The sequence below is a fragment of the Zeus faber genome (genome assembly GCF_960531495.2).
Source record: "Zeus faber genome assembly, chromosome: 6".
NCBI classification, from domain to species: domain Eukaryota; kingdom Metazoa; phylum Chordata; class Actinopteri; order Zeiformes; family Zeidae; genus Zeus; species Zeus faber.
The window spans coordinates 28,781,827-28,806,799 of record NC_137201.1 but is presented as its reverse complement, the minus strand read 5'-3'; the positions used below and the strand labels follow the sequence as shown (position 1 = coordinate 28,806,799).

At 47.0% G+C, this 24,973-nt stretch overlaps 3 protein-coding genes across 8 annotated transcripts in view; 2 read left to right on the top strand and 1 right to left on the bottom strand.

The window, feature by feature from the left end:
- Positions 1 to 10,430, top strand: part of asz1 (ankyrin repeat, SAM and basic leucine zipper domain containing 1) — a gene marked incomplete at both ends in the record, with an annotated part of 29,785 nt that extends 19,355 nt beyond the window's left edge. Inside the window, 5 exons of the mRNA XM_080002919.1 lie at positions 649 to 705; positions 1,123 to 1,235; positions 4,198 to 4,300; positions 7,420 to 7,533; positions 10,266 to 10,430. Of these exons, the coding sequence (XP_079859045.1) occupies positions 649 to 705; positions 1,123 to 1,235; positions 4,198 to 4,300; positions 7,420 to 7,533; positions 10,266 to 10,430 (552 nt within the window). The remainder of the gene's footprint in view (positions 1 to 648; positions 706 to 1,122; positions 1,236 to 4,197; positions 4,301 to 7,419; positions 7,534 to 10,265) is intronic.
- Positions 10,431 to 13,638: 3,208 nt separating this feature from the next.
- wnt2 (wingless-type MMTV integration site family member 2) lies at positions 13,639 to 21,531 on the top strand (the record flags this gene model as incomplete). Its single annotated transcript, XM_080002590.1, has 5 exons — positions 13,639 to 13,721; positions 14,147 to 14,367; positions 16,793 to 17,070; positions 17,306 to 17,570; positions 21,326 to 21,531. 5 exons carry the CDS (start codon positions 13,639 to 13,641, stop codon positions 21,529 to 21,531), a joined length of 1,053 nt encoding a protein of 350 aa, XP_079858716.1.
- A 2,164-nt stretch (positions 21,532 to 23,695) lies between these two features.
- Positions 23,696 to 24,973, bottom strand: part of LOC307231243 (suppressor of tumorigenicity 7 protein homolog) — a 59,336-nt gene continuing 58,058 nt past the window's right edge. For all 6 annotated transcript variants that reach the window (XM_080001866.1, XM_080001867.1, XM_080001862.1 and 3 more), the window contains one exon: positions 23,696 to 24,098. In XM_080001866.1, coding sequence (XP_079857992.1) covers positions 24,003 to 24,098 — 96 coding nt within the window. In that variant the 3' untranslated portion in view covers positions 23,696 to 24,002. The remainder of the gene's footprint in view (positions 24,099 to 24,973) is intronic.

The following is a 24,973-nucleotide window of genomic DNA, read 5'->3' as shown; positions in this document are numbered from 1 at the left end:
CACTGAGAACGGGTATTTTACAAACTTTTCCAAAATTGTTTTCAGTCATCTTGTTACAACTTTTATAACAATATATTAATATTATAACAATAACAATATAGAATTTGTCCTTTTAAACCGGCTTTATTTAAACGCACAACTCTCACTTGGTTCCCATCTGAGACGTTGTGATGTTTTGCATGATGGTGAGAGGAGATAGCAGGCGTTCCCTGTGTGATACAGTATTAGATCTGTGGGTGAGGTACACTGATCCCTGACGCGCTGGATTTCACACAGCTGCGAAATCGACATCATGACATGTGTTTGATATGGGAACAGGTCACGGATGGTGTGGTTTACATATTTTGCCTGCCAGTTTATAATGGGCCCAGTGTGCCGGTCTGGCTCGCCGTGGGTTGTGTGAGAACTGTGCCCCTGGAGGCTGCCTGATTGATGAGGAGCAGGTTCGACGGCTGCAGGTACATGTAGATTGTTTTGGCCATATGGTTAATCCTTATGCAGGTACATCTGCTTCAGGTGGAGGGGGGTCAGCACCACAAATGAGAGTTTTGATTTGGTGAATGCTGAGTGACACTTTCTCACCGCCTCCCCACCCCATCTTTTTTTTTTTTTTTTCTTTGACTGTAATTTCCACATGCAAACATGCAGGAAAATGACATCACCTGGAGCTGCCTTTTGACCATGGAGAAAGAGGACTTGGACAAGGTAGATGATGACTCTTTCATCCATCCGTCTGTCTGTCAGCTTTCAAGGTGACCCAGAAAGAGTCACTGCAGCTTCTGATAACATTTGAAGAAAATAATTCCACCGAATGGTATCGCACCATATTATTGCTAATGTTCAGTAGATGAAAATTAATTAAAACTGGTATCCAAAATATATCCTGTTTTTAAGAATATTAGGCCTAGTAATGCTGCTGTTGGTTCCTAATTAATTTTTATGCTGATTTAAAATCTTTATTGACATGTGCTTTATGTTCATTTTATTAAACCATGCAGGTGAATTTTGACAGGAATGACCTTGTTGAAAGGGCAATTCAGGAACGGGAGGCAACAATGTGAAATGGGTGTACAGCGAAAATAAAATGATATGCCCTAAAATAAAACATGTTCTTCCTGTCAGATTGGTATCACGAAGCCAGAGGACCAGCTGAAGGTGTTGAAGGCTGTCCAGGAGATGCATGTGGACGGCACAGATCTGGAGATCCTGAGCCAGCTAGACGGCGTAGATAGTGGGTAGGCTACCATACTAACTGCTGACACAAAGCTGGCTAGCCATGGAAAATGGCAGTGACTTACCTTGGTTTTGGGATGCAGCCATTGGTCAGTAAGTAACTAACAAACGACTAAATGGGGGAGACATCCACATCCAATAATTGATATACAAACTGACTTAAAAAATTTTCAAAGGTGTGCAGTTGTCACTTAAAAATGCTTCTATAACAGTACAGTATGTGTATTCAGCCCACCATAGAATGACATTACAGCAATGCAAATCACTGTATTTTTATTTTTATTTTAACACAAACCTGAGGTGATTGTCAGGTTTTTGCTGAAGTCTTGCGGTTGGTGCTCTCTTCTTTTTTATTTAATTTTAGTTTTTTTTAGCGTGAGGGATTTTCCCATTCACTACTAATTGGGTGCTTCCTCTCCCTAACCACAACACACTGATAACAAGTAGGTGACTAGACGTGTAGATTGTGGTTAAGGTATCATAACACTGTTTTAAGAATATATAGATGCTGTTACAAAATGTTTTTATTTTACTATTGCTTCAAATACTGGTGTAAAGCACAATTTTATTATTTTTTTTAAATGCAGAATGCAAAAATAAAGTTATTACCAAATTAGCTGGCAGACTAGGACAATTATTACTAACATGTAACTAACTAAATGGCATAGAAATTGGGTAGGCTATCACAGCTACTAAGAACGCTATTTGAAAATTGTCTTTAATAGGGTTAGGCTTTAAAATAATTCTGCTGCTAAATCCTGTCTTAAGAGTAAACATATGCAGCGTATGTGTCTAACAAGACAGATTTTGTATTACTAGACAACATACATTTGTCTAAAAATACTGACCTCCAGATGGTAGCAAAAGAAAATCTCAACAGTTGTCAGCAAACCAAAGCAGGACCCCTTCCAGCACTGCACCATTCACCAACCCCATCCCATCTTCATCTATCCCAAATTTCTCCATCTGTCCTCCTACACTGGAAGTCATCCATCACCCCTGTAAGCATCCCACTGCCGCCCACCTCCTTCACCCCGTAGCCTGGCGATGCACAGGGGTCTTAATGGTTAAAGTGGAGCCGTAATGATTTGTAAGGTGAATGGAGATGAACGGTCGGGCTGAGCGATAGAAGCCCAAACAGAGCCGTCCCGCCCGCGCTCCGTCACTTCATGAATCCTCCGTTACACAGAGCTGGTACCCTGGCTGTGGGACTCAAAACCCAGCCTGGGTCCGTTCTCCGGCCATCACGGCTGCTGGAACGACCAAGTACAACAAAAACAAACACGGGAAAAAGTATCGTCAACTCATTCACTCATAAACCTTTTCTTTTTTTTTCTTTTTTGGACTTGACCGAGACAATTTGAATCCCATTGAAGCCTGCCTGTGACAGGACTCTGTGTCCCGTAATAAACAGATGCTATAATAAGCAACTGAATTGTAGTGATATAGTGGAGAAAAATCCTGGTGATCTTTGACGGATCAAATTTCTTGTTGCTCTAGCTTTTTGCTCTTAATAGAAGCTGTATTTTACTCTAAACTTTCAGTTGGTTTGGAATATAACCAGTTGAGGACACTACAACTTGTAGACCAGCTATTTTCAAGCATATGTCACATAAGCACATGACACCGCCTGCATTGTGGGGTAAAAGAATGTAGGCTTGTGACTGGGAGGTTGACGGTCAGAATTCCAGGACCGGCTTGACAAACCCGGGGACGGCCCTGCAAGGTGGCCAGCGGTGCAAAACTAGCCTTGTAGTCCATCTCCCAGGGGGCTAATGCGCGGGGCCTACGTGCATGGGGAAACGGGGTGATGCTTTGGCAATACGACTTCATCAATAGAAATTGGATCAATAAAGGTTTAAAAACGTGCACCCTTGAATTCGCTCCCCCCCGGCCGGGGATTGATAATGTGTTATCTTAACGTGTCTCCCGAGTTTACCGCGCAACATTCTATCCCATCTCAAACAGGTCAGGCTCCTCTAAGTACCCTGCTAGGGGGCCTCGGCATCGCTCTCCCCTTGTTTGATAAACTAACAGCAGGGAGAAGGGAGGACTGACACTGTTTACAAGCCTCTGACAGAGTGTGAGCAAGGCTGTAGCGGCTGGCTGAGTGCTCCTCCCGCCAGGGGAAATGTAACATTAAGATAAGAGCAATCAATATCCACCCCACCCCTTACCCTGGGCCGGGGGAGGGAAGTAGGCAGATATAAAGAGGTAATCATTTGAGGATGATTAATTGGTCGTAGGGAGGACAGTTTGGGTTAGCGTGGTGGGGGTTAGGATAAGCGCGGATGGCCACCTGTTTGCTTGTCTATGTGGTTTGCTGAAGGAGAAGTCCATGGAGAAGGCCAACAGCAAGTTTGGTCCAAATCATCAATCTGTCTGACCTGTCGCACACGGGGGCATCTCTTAACGGGCTGTTGTCTTGTCTTGTAGATGTCGAAGGCTGAGCTCGGCACTTATTCTTTGTGTAAATCAGACTGACCGTTGGGTTGATGGAGCTCTTCACCTTTCATCTGTATGCCAAAACACGGTTTGCGTGATTGGTCGGATGAACACCGCGTTCTCGCCAGTTCTCCCTGCAAAAATGTTAATATTTTGTTGAAGACAATCTAAATATACCGAAAACACTGGATGGCATCTGTGTAGCCCAGTTACAGCTTGAAAAACAATATACAGTTGGAAAAACACTATAATGAAAGTGGTGATCCGTGAGCTTATTTAGTGTTCGATAACCTTTTTTTTTTATTTTATTTTTTTAGCTGGCACTTTTTAAGGAACAGCCATTCCATTTTATTTGCGATATGCATTTGCTCCCCCTACAGTATATGCTGTTTCTATTGTTGGCGGCAGGGTCCACTTGTTGGAATTCATGTTGACACTATGATATTGTATCTGAAATATTGTACTCTCCAAAGATAACATCTTAATTTTCTTTGCCTTTATATGTCGTGTGTGATGGAGTGAGGAGCTGCATAACTTTCTGATCAGCCTACATCAGCAGTGCTGCTACCTGACCGAAACCGTTCAGGATGTCATCAGACGCTTCCCACAGAGGACCTCGGAGGTAGGATTTGTCTGTCTTTATATAGTCGTGTATTTTTGTCTGTCTGTATACGTCTGCCTGATCAGACAGACCGAATGTTATATATTTCTCTAATTCACTCTGTCAGCTTCTATTGCCATCGCTCTATACGTGTCTAGATGTTTGTCGGTGTCTATCTATATACAGCTTACGCTACTGTGTGTCTGCAGCCTTCTGTCTCTAGCAAATTTTTGTCACTCTGCCCGGTACCGGCATGCCCATTTTTTATTTTTTTTATCCGCACAGGGCGTCTGTTAATGTACGCCAGGGCTGTGGGTGAGTGTAAGGACGCCCCAACACCAATTCAGGTGTCACTTCTCATACCTGTTGTAATGTCTCGATCGGAGAACATGAAGACAGTTATGTGTGGGCAATCCCTGCAGAAGTAAACAGCTGAAAAACGGTTGTCAAGAGATTCAAGATTCAAGAGGTTTATTCGTCACATACATATACATACTTTCATACATATATGCAGTGAAATGTAATGCAACGCACCCGGTGATAACACACAATATGTCCTAGGAAAAATTTCTTTCTAATAGACCAACTAACTGACTACTAAAACGTAATACAGTAAGTCGAATACTTATAGAATAAAATAAAAATATATAGAATAAAATACAATAAAATAAAATGAAATAAATAGAAATAGATAGAGGGAATATGCTTATGTATATGGAATAGGCAATTATGTATATACAGATATGTGCATTAAAGTGGCATGTGAATAAAGTGAGGTAGGGTTTGGATAATACAGCAGAGTATACAACAGTACGGCGCAGCAATACGGCATCACGAACAACCCTGAACAGTGACACAGTATGTGGTACAGTATGCTACATATAGTACAGTAAGGTAGTGGAGCCTATGTGTGTGGCTTAGTGAGGACCCCTGGTGAGGTCAGCATTGACAGTTCTAATGGTTTGCGGGAAGAAACTCCGTCTCAGTCTCTCTGTTCTCACTGTGTGACTGCGGAGGCGCTTGCCCGACCGCAGCAGCTGAAACAGTCCGTTGTTGGGGTGATGAGGATCCTTCATGATCCTGCGGGCTCTGCTACTACACCTCCTGGTGTATAACTCCTGCAAGGGGGGGAGGGTAGTTCCAGTGGTACGTTCAGCTGCACGCACCACCCTCTGCAGGGCCCGCCTGTCCTGAGCAGTACAGTTCCCAAACCAGGCAGTGATGTTGCCTGTCAGGATGTTGTCTGTCATTCATTTACAGCATTTTTCCAACATAGATGCATGTAAATGCCATAAGATAAAAGCTGATTTGTCTTTTGTCTCATATTCATCAGTATACTGAAAAAATAACAAATTAGACTCTCCTAATACTTTTGATCGACACTGTGTATATATACTCACAGCAGCTTCAGTTCATGTTCACATCGACCACCAGAATGGGGGAAAAAATGTGATCTCGGTGTATTCGACCATGGCATGATTGTTGGTGCCAGACGGGCTGGTTTGAGTATTTCTGTAACTGCTGATCTCCTGGGATTTTCACGCACAACAGCCTCTAGAGCAGGGGTCTCAAACTCAACTTACCTGGGGGCCGCTGGGGGTGGAGTCTGGGTGAGGCTGGGCCGCATCAAGTATTCCACAAAGAAAGGGTTTCAAGTATTCCAAAAAAAAGTACAATTTCTTTTCCCTTTCCTATTGCAACACTATGCTGTCTTTATTAGGTCACTGATTACTCTTGTTGAGTCCGCCCACTTCCTAAGTCCGCTGTACCTTGGGTGCAGGATATATTTTCCTTCCACTTAGTGTCACTCCGGAATCACGTTTCAACCAAGTGACTAACGCGTTGGCTAACATGTCAACAAACACCACCGGAAGCTGTCACGAGCCTGAGCTATGGTAGCCCATAAGTGATAAAAAAAATATAAAACGCCCAGGGCAACGACTCGGCAAAAAGGTGCGTGTGAGAAAAACGCGCGGGCCGCACTAACACTAAACTTTAATGTCAAGTAGGGGGCCACAAAATATTGTCCCGCGGGCCTCAATTGGTCCGCGGGCCGCCAGTTTGAGACCCCTGCTCGAGAGTTTACTCAGAATGGTGCGAAAAAACCCCCAAAAAACATCCAGTGAGCGGCAGTGATGCAGACAGAAACGACTTGTTGGTGAGAGTGGTCAATGGAGAATGACCAGAGCAAAAGGCTACTGTCACTCAGATAACCACTCACAATCGTGGTGAGCAGAAAAAGCCTCTCAGAATGTACAACACGTGGAACCTTGAGGCGGACGGGCTACAACAGCAGAAGACCAGGTCGAGTTCCACTTCTGTCAGCCAAGAACAGAAAGCTGAGGCTGCAGCGGGCACAGGCACACCAAAACTGGACAGTTGAAGACTGGAAAAACCTAGCCTGGTAAGATGAATCTTCATTTCTTGATTTGCTGAGGCGCGCAGATGGTAGGGTCAGGATTTGGCAGCAACAGCATGAGTCCATGGACCCAACCTGCCTTGTGTCAACAGTCCAGGCTAGTGGTGGTGGTGTCAGGGTGTGGGGAATTTGTTATGGAATTTTGGCACGTTATTACCAATCCGTCGTTGCTTGAATGCCACAGGGTATTTGAGAATTTTTGCTGACCTTGTGCTTCATGGCCAAAATTTCCCATCTTCTCATGGCTACTTCCAGCATGATAATGCAGCATGTCACGAAGCAAACGTCGTCTCAAGCTGGTTTCATGAACGTGACAATGAGTTCAGTGTTCTTCAGTTTCCTTCCCAGTCACCGGATCTGAATCCAACACCTTTGGGATGTGATACAACGGGAGATTCGCAGCATGAATGTGCAGCTGACAAATTTGCAGGAATTGCGTGATGCCATCAACATGGACCAGAATCTCAAAAGAATCTTTCCAACATCTTGTGGAGTCCATGTCAAGTAGAATTTAGGCCGTTTTGAGAGCCAAGGGAGGCCCTGCCCTGTATTAGTGTAGTGTTCCGTAAAAAGTGCTCATTGAGTGTATATTTCCGGGCATATATGTCCACTCTGGTCTCTTTCCCAAACGTCCCTTCACTCCAGACCGTTGTAAGATCTGGGTGAAGTGCGGCTCCGTCTTTGCTGTTGGTCTGGAGCTGCTGCCCTCCTCTGTGTGTAGGTGGTGTTTTCCCTGGACCCCAAGAAGGAAGCCCAGACCGTCTGCAACCAGCTGGTGGTTCAGACTGGAGACCTGCAGCGAGAGATCACCTGCCTCCGCAACCTGCTGTCCCAGGTCAGCGCACACACACACACACACACACACACACACACTAACTACAGGATGTAGATGATTGGAGATGTGTAAATCGTTCTTTCTGTTCGTGATTGCGCCTTTAATTCTGCCATAGTATTTATTTGATGCTGCAATTATTTAAAGGTTAGTGGAGAGGACAAGACAAAGAGACAAAATGGCAATAATGCACTTTGTATGTCATATGTATGGACAGTGCCCTCATCGTTCTGCTGTAAACAACAGGTGCAGAGGTGTGGGAGTATAAAAAGTTAAAAATGGTGTCCTACAAAATAAGAGGAGATTTTGTTGTTGGTTAATCTTATTTGTGGTTTAAATAGTTGAATTACATTTTTTTTTAATTGGCTTTATTTTCATACTGTTGTCCATTTTTTACATCACTGTATTTAAAATCACACTGTATATCATATTACTCCAGTAATGTGTGCATGCTGGTCCAGTCTCAGTTATGTAGAAGTGTGTGTACAGTATATTGTTTACGTGTGTGTGTGTGTGTGTGTGTGTGTGTGTGTGTGTGTGTGTGTGTGTGTGTGTGTGTGTGTGTGTGTGTGTGTGTGTGTGTGTGTGTGTGGAGTGTTTTCTGACCAGGCTGAATCCTCAGTGGTTCAGCAGCTCTGTGATTCTGAGCTGTCAGCATACAGACTGCGGGGGGGGGGGGGGGGGGGCGACTAAAATCAGATTTATATTTCTCCGTCCACTGCGTGTCATATGGAGACGTGCACAAGCGTACTTGCCAACATACCTGCACGTAGCGTTTGCATGCGCACGAGGGGCTAAGGTTGATTTTCCTCAATCCAAACTGAGCAAAAGTAGATGAAGCAGAAACTGATGAAGAGTTGTGTTTTGAAGAATGAAGAGAGCACAAACAGGCGCACATCAGTAATTCTACATAACGGGCACAGGTTCTCTGGAAAGGGGACCCTCATCAGAGATGAGACCTGACTTATCCCCAGGGGGGAATTCAGGTGTTACAGCAGCAGATGTTGACAGAACAGTGCAAGAGTTAAAATACACATATACTATCAACAGAATGTAACAGGGAGCAGCATTTAAAGCTGGCTATGCTAACTTGTGAGTCCAATATGGACAGGTGGCGGGTATGCTGAAGTATCAGTAATCAAATGGAAATGGCGAAATGTTCCCATTTAAAAGCACTCCTGGAGGCTTTTTTTTGATTTAAAGAACTTTGTTTAAGGTCACATTGTGATGCATCAACACAAAGGTGTTTGTATCTTTTGAATTTTTTCAGCCAGTCGAACTCCCCCAATCGCTCCATTTCTCAGAGGTGTGGAGGTCAGCTGTGAGCTTCTGCGACTGTTTACCTAGAAAATCCTGAGATTCCTACTTCCAGAGTGGCCATAATGTTTATGGGAAAACATTGAAGTCCTTTTCAGCTTTAGAGGGGGCCTACTATGCTCTTTTTTACACAAGTTAATATAGGTCTCTGAGGTCCACAAAACATGTTTTTGAATTTTTTTTGCTGAAAATACCACTAAGTCTATGCATTCGAGCCATTCCAACATCCCTCGGTAGCATTCTGTTCCAAAACGGGCTGTTTTTTGTGGGAGGAGCCACCATCTGGACGCCCACAGTTCTGTGAGCCAATGGCGTTTGAGCATGGCTTCCGGGTTTCGTTGTATTGACTCTGAAACTTTCACTGATTTCACACTGGCCTGATTTAAAAGTTTGTACCAACTTTTGTTTCCGTTCCGCAAGCTTGTTGGAGACACTGACACCGCGCCGGGACTCTTGGACGCAGGGATTTCTTGTTTCATGTAAACGTCGGAAAATAAAACAAATAAATACGTCTACAATTAAAAAAAACATACTATTTTTATTGGTTGGTTGTTATTGTTTGTAGAAACCTACAGCGCAATTATCATCATCTGAAGTTTCTTCATGAACGGTATATCAATTCCTCCTTCTTTTAAAATATATTTTTTGTTGAGTTAACTCAGGTGGAGGGCGATTCTTATTAGAATGACTGACGTCAATCACGACAGCAAGGCTGAACGGCTTGTTTCAGGACGTGTTTTCCGAAACACTCACTAACACACAGTTTGTGTGTTAGTGAGTGAGGTGCCCACTAGTCGTGAACAGTAATTCACTCGTCAGCAAAGCAATGTGAAAATTTGTGAAAAAAAAAAGTCTGTAATTTGTTCTTTCCTTTGTTTTATTTCATCCATGGAAATGTCCGGCACAGGTACTGTACATAAATGAACGCATGCCAGAATGATCACACGTTTATTCATCCGGGGTTCTCCGCTGTGGCGCGCCGCTTCAAGTGAGTGGGGGGGTTGCCATGTATGAAGATTACTGTCGACAAAACTCTGGTGGCTGAACTGGCAACCCTACATCATCAAGGCCGTGAGATAGTTGAGGATGTGGACGCATTTTAAACAACTTTCTTTCTAACATGAGAGATCTGTTGCTTACAGCTCAGCTTTCGTTATCTGCAAGGTGTATTTCCCCAATTCCACAGGTTAGTTGACCCCCCCCGCAGCCTCGCTTCGCACAGTCATATCATTGGTTGTTAAACAGTCGGAAGGTGCCGCCCATTTCATATTGATTTACTCATGTCTGAATTTGAAAGCCCGGAATCAGTTTCCATACATCAGATGGAATCAGTTGATGGTCGAGCTGGGCGTCTGCTGTTTGGGAAACGCCTGACTGTCCCCCTTCCTTCGGAGTAAGCTCGCCTTTGCTTCCCTCAGATGGGCCAAGCCGACGCCTTCCGTGAGGCTCGTCTGCCCCGTTCCCACGGCAACCGGAGGAGGCTCCTTCAGACCGGCGTCCTACTGAGCGTGCTTGGGGCCGGTGTCCTCTTCCTCTTCTCCAGAGGCAGGCTTCACCTGCTGGCTGATGGGAGCAACCACTAATCACCGGACAGTTAGGCCAGTTAATATTTAAGTTACTAGACCTGCCATTTTGGTCGTCTTTACCTGAGTTGTGAGATGTTTTTCGCTCTGAATTTTCATGGTTTCTGTTCTCTTAACTTTGCTGTGAGTCTAAATTTTGCTTTTATTGTGTTTTTGTGGTGATTTTGTTAAAATAAAAGTTATTTAAGTTACACATGGATACTCAACGTTTAAAAAAATAACCTTGTTTTTCTTAACTTTCTTAACTTAAAGATTGTATCCATGTATCATTTATTTTTTATTGAATGTAATATTTTATCTGTGTAGTTTTAAAATGTTGCACAACAAATTGAATTCGGACAAACTATAATTAATTAACAGGAATATTATTTTTATTTGAGACTAATTAGTTATGTTTACCAACATATGTTGAGCACAATATTAATCTGAACTAATATAAAAACAATTAGGCGGGAAATAAACAAGTTTGAATTCTCCCATTTGAGTGAACTTCAAAACTATATTCTTATATAAGATGGCAGTGCATTTATTTTGTAAATTTAATAACTATTCTACAACTTAACGTTAGATCAGGATTTATCTTCTGTTGATTGAATGACTAACGTGCACAGTGGCTTTTTTTTACAACTGTTTCTTCATTCAAATTGGTGGTTGCAAAAATGTTCTTAATAAACTTCAAATTTGTTGTGTTCACCGGACTTCCAATGCAGGGAGACCACAAACCGCTGTTCTCCATAAGGAGGGTGTAACTTCATTCCAGGGAGACGGGGGCGGTCTTAGTGCTTTGGAGGCACCAGGCAGGACCAATGTCAGGCACATCTCCACCTCACTTAATGGAAGCATGGCTAGTAAACAAAAATGATTTAGAGAGCGATGATTTCAGTGAGCAAAGCTAAATGAGAATTCTAACGGAACCATCCCAAGGCTCTTCAATCAGTTTGAAGAGGTCGATGGGACAAGGTTATGAATATATTAAACACTATATTAAATGACTCGGGAGTCAGGCGCCACATCAGCAAAAGGGTCACTTGCTCCTTTTGTTCACGACTCAAACTGCACTGACTCACGGGCTGAACTGAGACCCCAATTTGGAACGGAGAGAGCCCCGAGTCCCAAACAGAGGCGATAACACCTGAACCGTGAGCCGCTGAAGGGATCTCTATACCGGACGGAGAGTGTTCAAACCCTTTTCTTTAAAATTGTATTGATGCTGTTAGTATTCCTACATGTAGATACAAATTGATTTATTTGAATAGAAAACAGTGTAACACTAGTTTCTTTAACCTCATAATTCCAAATAGAATGAAGGCCTTTTATTCAAGATTATAGACTCGGACACAATTTACATATGACGGAGTTGACATGATAGAATAAAACCACGAGGTGTTTCAATGTCTTTTGTTTTCCTTCTTGTTTGTTTATTTTTATTTATGTTATTGTACATCTTTCATCGACAATTTTCACTTTGTACCTGACTTGGTACACAGTATATACCATATGAAGTAGACCGGTAATGGTCAAATTCCTTCACTCATTCACAAAACGTGTGTGTGTGTGTGTGTCGACCTTTTCATTCAGTAACAGTACCCTGACATAAAATAACTAGTGCAGTGGTGTGCACAGAACATTTCAGGGACAGGGGGCTTTAAATGCGCACTTGTGTTGTCAGCTTTCAAAAGGCTCACCTGGCATTGAACCCTCAAGTCCTCCAACATTAGAGTTCTCATCCAATGACTTATGAGTCTACTATGAGCACCATGAGTCTAATAAAGGTTTGTTGTGTCCTCCAATCAGACTTGGATGGGGAAAAAAAAACCAAGACTCGATCCTGTGATGGCAGCATCACTTCTCAGCCGACAATCTCATTGAGCCAAACATTTGATTCGAGGAACAGGACTTGAACCTGTGACGGCGGCGTGAACCGTCATGCAACCAGGTCACCTTCAGGCTGAGCCCTGGTCTCTGGTCGTTTCAGGAGATCACCTGGAATCTAACCCTCAAGCCCTCCAGCACTGAAGTCCTCCTCCTCCTCCTCCGACTTGTCTCTTTGGGCCACTGGGTCTTAGGAATGTCTCCTCCAATCATTTGATTCAAGGAACAGGACTCGGGTGGAAAAATCAGGACTTGAACCAGTGACGGTTTTAGGCTTTAGTCTAAAACACTTTTTTGGGTATTGTGTTCGATATGTCTGTTTTGGGACTATATTTGATCACGGCGATTGTTATGAAATTATATGTAATTTTATATAATATCAAGAACAATATTTAATCAGTACTTTAGAAAATCCCCCATATTTAACGGTATAATAATATAACTGATCGGACCATGTTCTGTACGGATGATAACCCTCGGAGCGCCGCGGAACAAGTTTATTGTTATTTTGCTCCTTCACCTGTTTGACTGATCTCGTGTAATGAATTCGGGAGTCCGGGTTCTCCATATTAATCTCATCTCGTCAGGGGACCCCGGACCTCCTCCACGACGACAGATCAAAGCTGGAGGAAAGCCCATGTGACAGGGTGACTTCAAAAGCAAAGTGGATAATCCGATGGAAATGGACACGTCGCCTCTGGGCGCCACGTCGGGGACAATCGGACCCCGTTTCATTCCGTCACTCCCCGCTTCTCAGACTCGGGAGCGGGGACGGTGCGCGACCCCCTGGCACCGGGCTCGGGATTCCTCCTTCCTCCTTCCCAACACGTCGGACTGATTGTTTTTGTAGAGGAGGCGCGCCGCGGCGTTCGGAGGCTCCGCACCGGAGCACATTCTACACCTTGCCGCTTGGAGACGGGCCAAGTTTGTGTCTGGTGCCGAGCCAGTCTGAACAGATACTTCGAGACATCTAATTTCTTCACCTCATTCCTGGGAGGGACTGGGTGCCCACCCCTTGTGTAAGCAATTTAAAGCTGACAGCAGATCATCTCCACACAGCAGCCCAACCCCTTTCACGGGCCGTGCGCTTTTACGCACAGGAGACTCTGCTGGTTCCCTTTCAATTATCTGTTTTTTAATCCGGGAGATTTTTTTTTTTTTCCTTTTTTTTGTGTGGTGTGGGGAGGATGGGGGGGTTGGTATTTGGGATATCGTGGACCTTTTTAATACCGCTGTCCGACCTTGCGCTTCTCTTTCTGGTAGCTATTCCACCCATGGAAATGTTCAGTGCAGGTGCGTAAACGAACGTGCTCCGACCCATGCACCGTGCGGTACTATGAACTTATTTCCACCGGGGATATGTTTCCGTTTCTCTGCGGTGATGTGCTGGATGACCTGCCAGGTCGGTGCGTCTTGGTGGTGAGTATTTCCTACGATAAGATCCGTCATTGTTTTGTTATGGATCCGTAAGATGTTGTGTTGTTATTGGCCACTATCGATCGTCCACGTGGTTTATACATAAACGTGGAAATCAGCGGATAAGTTAGTCCATTCATTTCAAAGTCCATAAACGTAAAAATCGAATTAGATGCGTTTCCATCTTGCGGGTTTGAGGACATTTCACCGTCGAATGTTCATGTTCAAATGTTAAATGCCAACGGATGACTCTTCTGCAGGTAGACATGTATTATTACAGCATTAATAAAATAACAGTGGCATCAACAGCAACTTTTGCAATTGCATTACTATTGATGTAATTTGGAGTCAGTCGTTACGTTAGATTATAGATAGATATGTCTACACTTCTATTTGGGGATTTTGATCCATGCACCCCATGCATGCAGGTACATGGGCAGCCTCGGGTCCCGGGTGATGTGCGACAACATACCGGGTCTGGTGCAGCAGCAGCGGCAGCTGTGCCGCCAGCACCCCGGCGCTATGCAGGCGATCGGTGCGGGGATGCAGCACTGGGTGTCGGAGTGCCAGCACCAGTTCCACCAGCACCGCTGGAACTGCAACACCATGGAGAGGGAGCACAGGCTGTTCGGGCGGATCCTGCTGCGGAGTGAGTCCAAAGCTTCATTTCTTTGGTCATCCGTGCGTGTTGAGCTGCGCTCAGTTAAGGATTAAAAAATATAATTTATGACTAGCTGGAGGAATATATTGGAATGTGAAAATATTGGAGTCCAGAGATTATTTGTGGAAACAAAAACAGAATTTTGAATTCAAAATCAGAATCCAGATTTTTCTCAGAATCTTGATCTCACATGGCAGTAAATATATTTTTTATTCGGCCCTAATCCTCTTTGTAGTCTATATGACAAGTCAGACAAGGCTCGTGCAATCGGCCAACAACTGCATGTTTACAATTTAGCTTGTTTTGATGCTTGCAGGTTGCACTTTGCACCAATTGCGTACTGCCGTCATCCATGCTGCTGCAACTCCCCACTTGAATGAGTCCAGCAGGACCCACAGACAGGAGGCCTACCTAACTTGGTTCCCCTGCAGATGTCTCTTCCCCCTTCGCGCTTGCTTCGCATTCCACACATTGTCTCATTTTTCAGTCCCACATCTATCAAGCTGACGGAGAGCAGATCGGTATCTCTGTAGACGCGCTTTCTCTCCCCGAAAACTGTTCGTCACACTCGACGACAATGTCAACTCTGGGGAGGAGGGAGCTGTCAAATTATTAGACACGACGCGTCACTGTTCTTTCCGTTCCGTAATGAGCCCCACATCTCGTCCAACGACAGGTTAAAACAGGACTAATCTCTTTTTTAATACCGCTGGAAGATGTTCCTCTCCCAGGCCCTGAGAATTAACTTCTCAACCTGTCCGTTTCATCTGGGCCCCCTGATCAGCCGGCTGGGATTTGGACCTCCGTGCCTGGCCCGGCTTGTGGAAGCTCCTTACTGTCAATGTCAGTGGGCTAATTTCAAACAATTACACAGGAATCTCCACCACCCAACCACCCACCCCCACCCCCCACTGGTGTCGTGCTCTCTTAGTTTTACCCCCATTAACCTCTTTAGACGCGCTCACCTTACCTCCTGGATTCACACACACACACACACACACACACACACACACACACACACACACACACACACACACACACACACACACACACACACACACACAGACACACGATTTTCCCAGAAACCCCATATCTAATATAAAACGTCCCTGTGTTCGTGTGTGTGTTCGTGTCATGTCGGAAATAAAATGGACGCACACACACGCACGCACACACACGCGCACGCGCTTCAAAGACTTTGATCACCTTCAGATCCCATCGGGTGAAAAGGAGATAAGGACGTCTCATGAGGGCGCTGCTGGTGAATGGAAGCGGCATATCTACTTGAAAGAACAAACTCAAGTCCTGTCCTGGTTTGAGAGTCTTAAAGTTCATTACGGCAAAGCCTGTGCCTCACCATGGAGGTATTTGAGATATCGAATACCGTCCATAGAATTGTACATCATCTTATATTTAAAGGGCCTATTTTTATCCCGATGTTGCTCATTGGGCCCAGGGTCACTGTGCGGGCCCCTGGGGGTCGTTAATTTAGTCAGCTTATTTGATTGTGTCCCTAAATGGGTGCATTTGAAACCCTTTTTAAACCGTAAAAAATGTTCGCAAATGTCTGAAAGTGATGTGTTGGAATGTCCTTTATGCATGTGCTTTCCAGCCTAATATTTCAGTTTAATATTTTACGCTGTTTAACTGAAGATCAGTACTGACGCTGACCGATAGATTCCCAATGAGCCTCCTGAGTTTGTTCAGAAAAACCAGTGCAGAGTGATCTGGGCATGTGCTAGACGACGGTTGACTTCAAAGGTCAGTTTGTTTTCCACGACCCCGGTAGTTGTATTACTCCATTGTCTGTTGTTTTAACCGCTGTGGTAAGCTGTTGCAGAGGGGCGGTGCTCGCCCAGCGTCTCTTGCCAGTTCTTTGGTTTCTTTGGCTGTGATATGGGGTGAACGCCGTTGTTGAAACTCCTTTGCAGACGGTGGGAGTGTGTCCTCAGAGTTGGAGGCGTCATCCACATTTTGTAAAGAATGTTGTTTTCGAGCGACTACTACAGCAGTCATACGTGTAGAGCGTGAATAACATCGGTGAAAGGACTGAAACCAGTGGCGAACCAGTAGATATGGCCATTATTGGCTGTTGTCGGTATTGAACCCACTGAGGTTGAGTTCAGCATTTTTAACGGTGCCAGTAAGATGTGTGGCTGGTCGGTCAAAACAGAAAGGCATGTCAGTGTACCTGGTTGCAGGTCATTTGTATAAACCCTCCCCTAGAAACTGCATCGTTCTGAGTGGCACCTTGCTGCGCGAGGAAACCGGCAGGAGACGCAAATGGCTCTGTCGCTTTAGCCGGACAAAACGGCCCCGACCAGCCGTCAAGTAGACTTGGCGGAACGACATAAAGCCGCCGAAAATGGGAGAATATGGCAGCTTTAACGGCCCGTCCTCTCCTCCCACGCAGGCAGTCGAGAGGCGGCGTTTGTCTACGCCCTCTCCTCGGCGGGCGTGGTGTACACGCTTGCGCGCGCCTGCAGCCAGGGCCAGCTGGACTCGTGCTCCTGCGACCCCACCAAGAAGGGCTCATCCCAGGACGACCGGGGCTCCTTCAACTGGGGCGGCTGCAGCGACCACGTGGAGCACGCCGTGCGCTTCAGCCAGGCCTTCGTGGACGCCAAGGAGAGGGAGGGGCGGGACGCCCGGGCGCTCATGAACCTCCACAACAACCGCGCGGGCCGGAAGGTGAGGTGCCGCTCCCAGAGCGAGGCGGGTGGGGCGGCGTTGAAAGATCATCCGAGCCGATTTTCAGACGGAGCTCGGGGTCGCGAGAAGGATTTGACCGGCACATGGACGTAGCACATTAGGAAAACTAACATTGAGGCGATAACAGGTGCCATCTTTCCTTCTCCCCTCATCTCCCCCCACGCCTTCTCCCTTTTCCTCCTTTATTTCCGTCCAACGCTCCTCTCCCCCGCAGGCGGTGAAGCGCTTCATGACTCTGGAGTGTAAGTGCCACGGCGTGAGCGGCTCCTGCAGCCTGAGGACCTGCTGGCTGGCCATGGGCGACTTCCGCCGCACCGGCGACCACCTGAGGCGGCGCTACAACGGCGCCGTGCAGGTGGCCGTCAATCAGTACGGCACGGGCTTCACGGCCGCCCACGCCCACTTCAAGCGACCCAGCAAGAACGACCTGGTCTACTTCGAGGACTCGCCCGACTACTGCATCCGAGACCACGAGTCGGGTAAGCGCCCATTGTGTCGGCGGCGCCGGTAGCCCCGACGGGTTTAGAGGGGGATCGGTGGGTCGGGGCTTACAATCACCGCTCTGGATGTAAAACCATTACAGACGTCGATGATGGTATGCGATGTGTACGTAGGTCCATCTTGGATTGTCATTGGTGGCATCAGAACAAGACTTCTGGGCGGCGTGTTCCTGCAGATCCATCCCACCCCCAGAGCCACACATACCTTTCCCTCCGCTCCCATCTTCAGCAACTACTGATAGACTTGGCTCCAACACGAACCAGTGTTACTACTTTTATGCCAAATATGTATAGATTGATGCCGGCTCTTTTTTTGGGGGGGGGATAATTTTGTTAATGTCTCGCTGCCAGACCAAGCCCATTAATCATCAGCAGGTAGGTGGGGACGTTCCAGGCGGGATTTTCACCGCGGTGAAAAAAGACCCAAAGAAATCTGGGCGGACGGGGAATGGGGCTTGATCTGTTCCCCTGCTCCCGTCCCGGTGGAGGGAAGTCGTCTACGCGGTGGAATGAGGAGCCGCAGGCACAATGCCTGTGATGCAATTACAATTCCCGGCGTGGGGATCTCATCCTAAATCCGGACACAGCATTATATTAAGTAGAACGTTTTAGCTTTTGGCTTTCAACGGTCAGGCCGCCCTGGTTCTATTTTTTTTCATTGTGGCCTTTTGGATGGATCAATACAAATCAGTATATCCTCACAACCATGGTATAGCAGGTAATGATATAAGATGGTTTATTACAAGTACAAGGATATTTAAGATGGAATATTGTTTGTGTATGAGAAACTGAAAAGAGTGTGTGTGTGTGTGTCCCAGAACATTGGTTGAGAGTGGAGGAAAGAGGAGTGTGAGCGAAAGAGATCACACGTGACCATGAGTGTGTGTGTGTGTGTGTGTGTGTGTGTGTGTGTGTGTGTGTGTGTGTGTGTGTGTGTGTGTGTGTGTGTGTGTGTCCCTGTGCGTCCCTGTGCATGATTATGTGTGTGTGTGTGTGTGTGTGTGCGCGCGCTTGCATGTCTGTCAGGGAGCACAGCATCTGTGGTTATCAGGTGTCATTGAATTTAAGACCCATTACACACTTCTGTAGACTGTAACCTGAGCGCGCACACACACACACACACACACACACACACACACACACACCTATAAATCAACCAGGTGGAGTCACACACACACACACACACACACACACACACTTTACAGAGCCCTGAGGGTAGGACTGGCCTGAAAAGAGGCAGATTTAGGGGCAGGTTGAATCTCTGCTCTTTATTCAGTCACTAACACACAGGCAGACTTGCCCAACTACAAGGTTCTTATTCATCTGGACGGTGGTGAAGCGTTAAGCAGCACAGAGCTGCACGTACGACAGGCAGGGAGACGTATTTATTTATCATTTTTTATCATTCTTCAACAAGATTATACCTATTCCTCAGTCGGTGGCAGTGTGTGGAATATGAATTATACATTGAATCTGACATTGATCACACTCATGTGCATGTCTTTCCTGCATTTCAATGGAAAAAATGGACTTTGGGACGTTGTGAGAAAATGTACAAAAATTAAAAAAAAAAAAAAAAAAAAAGCAAATTTTTGGGTGAACCTAAAATGGAACTGCTTGCAAAATAACTCCCACAATTTTCGGACCCGCAGCGTCCCCGGAGCTGTCCATAAATACCACCTCTTCCTGTCGCTCTGCCTTCAACGGCTGCACCGTCTGTGTCACGGCCGCCCAAAACATCCAGCACGTCCCATGAGAGCTTCCCAGTTACATAGAACCACCCGCTTGGATGGATCTCACACACACACACGCACGCACGCACGCACACACACACACAGGGTTTGTGTGAGAATACCTTTCCCACCAGAAGCACGCTCACAAACGTCACGCCTATGACACACATAAACTTTACAGAACTCCCTGTCTCCCTCTCGCTCACTGCCCTCCCCACACACACCTTCCAGAGCACGCAAACCCATCCTCAATCACTTCTCAGACACTCCACACACACACACACACACACACACACACACACACACACACACACACACACACACACACACACACACACAGTGAGACAGTCACTGTGTGTCTCTTGTTAAAGTGTGAAATCAGTTTCTCCACAGACTCAGGTGCTAAACTCATCTGAGCTCTGATGCAGATGGAGGGAGGGGTGGAGTACACGTGGGAGTTTTCAATTAGCGAAAAATGATTCCCCTGCGTATTGAAGCATAGACGACAGTTTTGGATATGGCATCATCTCCCCGCTTTGGCAATACAAGCGTGATCGTCTGGCGAAGAAGCACCGCGGCTTTTAAGTTCCAGAGGCCGGCAGAGCGATGGAGACCGAGGGGTCGACGCTGGGGGGGGGGGGGTGGAGGGGGGGCTGGGGGAGGTGGCCGTGATGTCACCCCTAGCAGCGCAGCATACCGCGGAGGATGATCGGGCCCGTTGCCAAAACGGCGGGGCTTAAATCATGCCCAGACATATGGGAGGGAGAGAGGGAGAACAGACACGGAACTACGACATAAACGTTCGGCAAATTCCAACCATATTTAAATGGTGACTTTGATGCCTGGCGCTGAGCCGCGGAGGAGTCCAGGAGCCGGTTCCACCGCCCTGTTCATCCTGAGGCTTCAGTGAGTCCGGGGTTTGTCTTCAGTGAAACCCAGGCCCAAACACACAGCCAACCAAAACAGATAAACAAACACCAAAGGTCCGTGGCACTTTGGACTTCATGGCTCCACTAGGAGTACAACTCGGTACTTATACTGTGCCATAGTCCAGCGTGGGCCCCCTCAGGTTGATGCGCATCGAACGACATGTGACAGAACATCGAGAGCGTTTGTATTTCATCAGTGAAACTGTGCTCAAAACCGCCATGACTGTACATTCTCGGTGCTGTCGTCTTGTAAATTAAATGAATGGTGAGGTTGAACTATTAACCATTTAAGCTTAGGACCCCGTGGAACCCATTAAAGGACCCCTGAGGTGCCCCCGGACCCCTTGTTGAGAACCACTGCTACAGTGTAGACAGTCACAGTACGTTCTACAGCACAGTACTGATACTGTACTACAGCACCAGGCACTGTGTGTGTGAATGCCTGTACAGTATCAGTAGGGTGCATCTCCAGGTGTGTGTGTGTGCGTGTGTGTGTGCGTGTGTGTGTGCGCGCGGAGACAGGCGTCTGATATGAAATGACCACCTGATGAAGTGTGGAGTGTGGGCTGACAGCTCCTATCATCAATCTCTCATCTTTCCTGCGCCCAGCGTTCAACCCCCTGCCCTCTCCTCCACCTCCCCACCTTCCTCTCCCTCTCCTCCACCTCCCCACCTCCCTCCCTCTCTTTCTCTCTCTCTCTCTCTCTCTCTCATTGCATCTAGTGTCGTCTGGTCTCCCGCTGGTATTTTAATTCCCTTTGTTCCCGTTTGGCCTTTTGGCTTTGGTTTGGCCGTTTGCTGGTGCAAGATAGAGTGAGACAGGTGGTCGCTCCAGTGCATGTTCACCAACTGTTGTCGTGTGTTATTTTTAGCTGCTGGTCAGAATCAGCGGCTACGCAACGATGCTCTATGTTCCAAAACGCCGAGCTCTTTGCTCAGATACTAAAGTAAACTCGTCTTATTCCAGTTCCTAACAGCAATTCAGAGGAAAAAACTCATTGCATGGAGATTAAAAAAAACGTGGATAAATAACATGACGTTGAAATCTCTCTCCCCCCCCCCCCCCCCCCAGGCTCCATGGGGACGGCCGGTCGCGTGTGCAACAGGACGTCCCGCGGCGTGGACAGCTGCGAGGTGATGTGCTGCGGGCGGGGCTACGACACCTCCCGCGTCAGCCGCACCACCAAGTGCGAGTGCAAGTTCCACTGGTGCTGCGCCGTGCACTGCCGGGACTGCCAGCTGCAGGTGGACGTGCACACCTGCAAGGGCCAGACGTGACCGCCGGCCGCCCTGAAGCGCGGCCCCACCGCGCGTCTCCTCCGGGGGGCCGCAGTTCGCCGTCTTCCCAAGTAGCGGCTCCCTAATCACAGCCGCACTGTTTATACTCACGCTAGCTGAGGTTTGTTTATCCACCCGCTGCCCCCAACGCTGGGACCCTCAACAAGTAGACAATATTGATTATTTTAGTCTCAAACGTCAATATCTCTATATACAGTAATATCACCATCGCACATTAAATTCTTGACACAAGGTGAATTTTGGGCAGAGGGATGTCGCTCCGTGTGAGGTGGGACGATTGTCCCGCACGTCCAGGTCAACACTCCTGACGTCACGACGACCCCTGGACTGGTTCAGTTTCGGGAACGTTCCCGACGGATCTGAAGGACGCGCCACGTGGGGAGCTTACCGGCGGTGAGCAGCGACGGGCCGCCGCGTGGCGAGGGCGAGACCGGGGAGAGGTGAAACGTGTTTTTCCGCTTGAAGGCTTCCGCTCGCTTTTCTTTTTTTCCATCCAAAAAAAAAAAAAAAAAAAAAAAGAATAATGTAACGACACAAAATCATATCGGAAAATTTGTATTTTCACTTTCCTCTGGGAAATTGGCCCAAACGTCAGGTGCGTCCCTGGTGTCTCAACATGGCCGCCTGTCCCTCGTTACCCTCAGAAACCAAACTCTGAATATTCCGTCTCCCGGGTCTCCCTCTTGTACCAAACAGTTCTGATACGAGTAGAAGGTTGGATGCGTTTCCAAAACACCCGATTCTGATGCCAGGTTCTGAAACGTGCTGAATGCTCCATCCTAACTTGCTAGATTTGGGCGCGTTTCACTTTCCAAGAGGGTTTGTCTCTACCTGGAAACCGAGAATACTCCAGAGACTCGTATCAAGCGGCGGCAGGACGAAGAGGACGTGACCGCGCCCACGAGGTTCTGCGTACGTTCACGGACGCCCCCAAAGACTCTGAACGAAAGCGTGAAGAGGCACCGCAAGGCATCGAACCGTCTACCAGCCAGAAGCGGCGTTTGATCGCAGCGACACACACACACACACACACACACACACACACACCCTCAAGGTAACTTTCCTCCATCGCGTCGCCGCGGTGTTTGTTTCCCGAGCCTGTAAGAGGATCCGTCGTCCTATGTGGTCCGACGGTGCAAATCCTGTGTCATTTGTTTCGTTCCATTCTATTTATTTACCCCCGAGTGTGTGTGCGGGGAAAGATGTTTATTCAGAGTGTATTCCCAAGCCCCGTTTGCAGAGCTGGCATTTAAAAACAGAGCAAAAGGAATTTGTGGGAATGTTTTCAGTGAGTTACTCACCGGCGGCAACTAGTGACGAGACAACAGAATCTGTAGGACGTGTCAAGATTAAGAGTCGAGTGTTTGTGTTGATTGCCAATGACTTTATTGACAATCAGCATCAAACACTCTCAGTAATCCGATCAGAGCTTTATTTGTATGTGAATATGGAACCAGGAACTAACCAATGGCAGTTTGGACATGAAATGTAGCTGCAATCCAAGGCTTTCTGAAGCCGTGCCAGCCAATCACGGTGCAGCATTTTGCCAACCTCAAGAGTTTCGGACCCGGCGAGCAGGGCAAAAACAAAACGCACCCCCCCAGCGGAAGCTTCCCGTCGCACCCAAATATCAAGGAAGCATCGGCCGATGGTTTGACCGAGTGGGTCGACGCTCCCGGAATCCATTGCGACGGCAGTTTGCGGCAAATGTCTGCGCCCAAAGCACACGGGTCCACCCCCGGCAAGAACGATGCGCTTAACGAGAATTCAATACAACGTTCATTCACGTTTGTCACCGTGCGGCAACCTGGTGCAGCCACAGCGCAGCACAGCACGTCAGCAGACGGGTCCTTCCCAAACCAGCTCCCCGTCGGGGCGTGGGGTGGACGTGACGCGTGACTGCAGCGTTAAGAGCACTACGTTTCCCAGAATCCACTGCAGCTGAATTTCAGCGGCGGATGAACGTGAACCAGCTCGTGGTTATTTTTTGATCCGACGTCGGAAAAGCGTCTCGCTCTGCTGGGCTGTCGTGTCCTGTGCACAGAATCAAAATGGTGGCCAAGAAGCTGGCTTGCAGCAATACACAAAAAGTCCTTTATTGTATTTTTTGTCTTTTTTTGTTTTTTTTTTTAATGATGGCAACTGATCACCTTTGTTCAAAAAAAAAAACAAAACAAAAAACAAAACCAAACAAAATAAAAAAAACGGCTTTACATGATGAGATTGAAAACCTCCCCCCAAAAAATGCAAACATATCAAATAAAAGTGAAAACCGATTCAGAATTCCTTTGATTTTTTTTTTTTTTTATTTGTTTTCTTTTTTTTAATCCCTTATCTTCCCTCCAGCTGTGGCTCGGTCTCCTCTCTGTTGGCACAAAGTGTGTGTGTGTGTCAGTCCAGGATCAGTGTCGCTGTGTCCGCTCGGAGGCTTGGCACCGGTCCGAGCCGCTCTAGATGCGGGTGAGCTGGTGCCACAGGCTGGATGGAAGGATGCTCTCCACCTTCTCCATGATGAAGTTGAGCGGAGCGAATAACGTACTGAGGAACTGGGGAGGGAGGGTGAGACAGGCAGGCGGGGTAAGAAAACAGCCGGAGATCCCGAGCGACGCTCTGCATTTAAAAGCTCCATTAGGAGTAGAAGTCCCTCACAGGGCGGAGCCGCCAGGTTTTATCGACCCCGACCTCCTTAAAACGTGGCCCCCGCCATCTGCAACGTGCCACTCTGCTGCAGCTGCTCGCTGCTCTTGAACGCAGCGCAGTGGGGCAAACGTTCGAGAGCTTTCTTCCCAAAAACGTGAAGCTCACATGGTCGGACAGTTTTTATGCTACACCGATTAAAAAACAAAACAAAAAACAAAGCTGCAATCCATGCATTTCGGCTACATACGTGCGAACAGAGACTAGAAACAGGAAGTTGTGCCACTTCCTACTGACACCTACTGTAGCCAGTGTTGAAAAGAAGGTGTTGTGTGTTTTTTTTTTTTGGAGACTTAAACATTTGCCCGTTTGGAGTTTGAGGAGCTGCAGCAGAGCGGTGAGTTTATCGACAGTAAAGTGTTCAGTGAGGTTGTGCCGTGAACAATACCGTCTTTGTCAATCTTTTAACATTGACAAGGTTCTCTGTGTGCTTGTGTGGCTTTGGCAACAGCCGCTGTAGTTGATAGGGGCCGTGTTGTGGGAAACATGGAGGATGGGAGGAGAGAGAGAGAGAGAGAGAAGCGCTGTTTACAGTCAGCGCCTCTCGCCCGCTGCCCCTTCTATGTAACTACACTCCGATAAGATGATTGTCATCATACGCCGGGACTTCAAAGTGCGTTTGAACGGTGACACCGACCTCTGAACACCCTGCACGCCAGCCATACGACGCTGTTGCAGAGGTGTGTGCGCACGCGTGTGTGCGTGTGTGTGTGTGCGCGTGTGT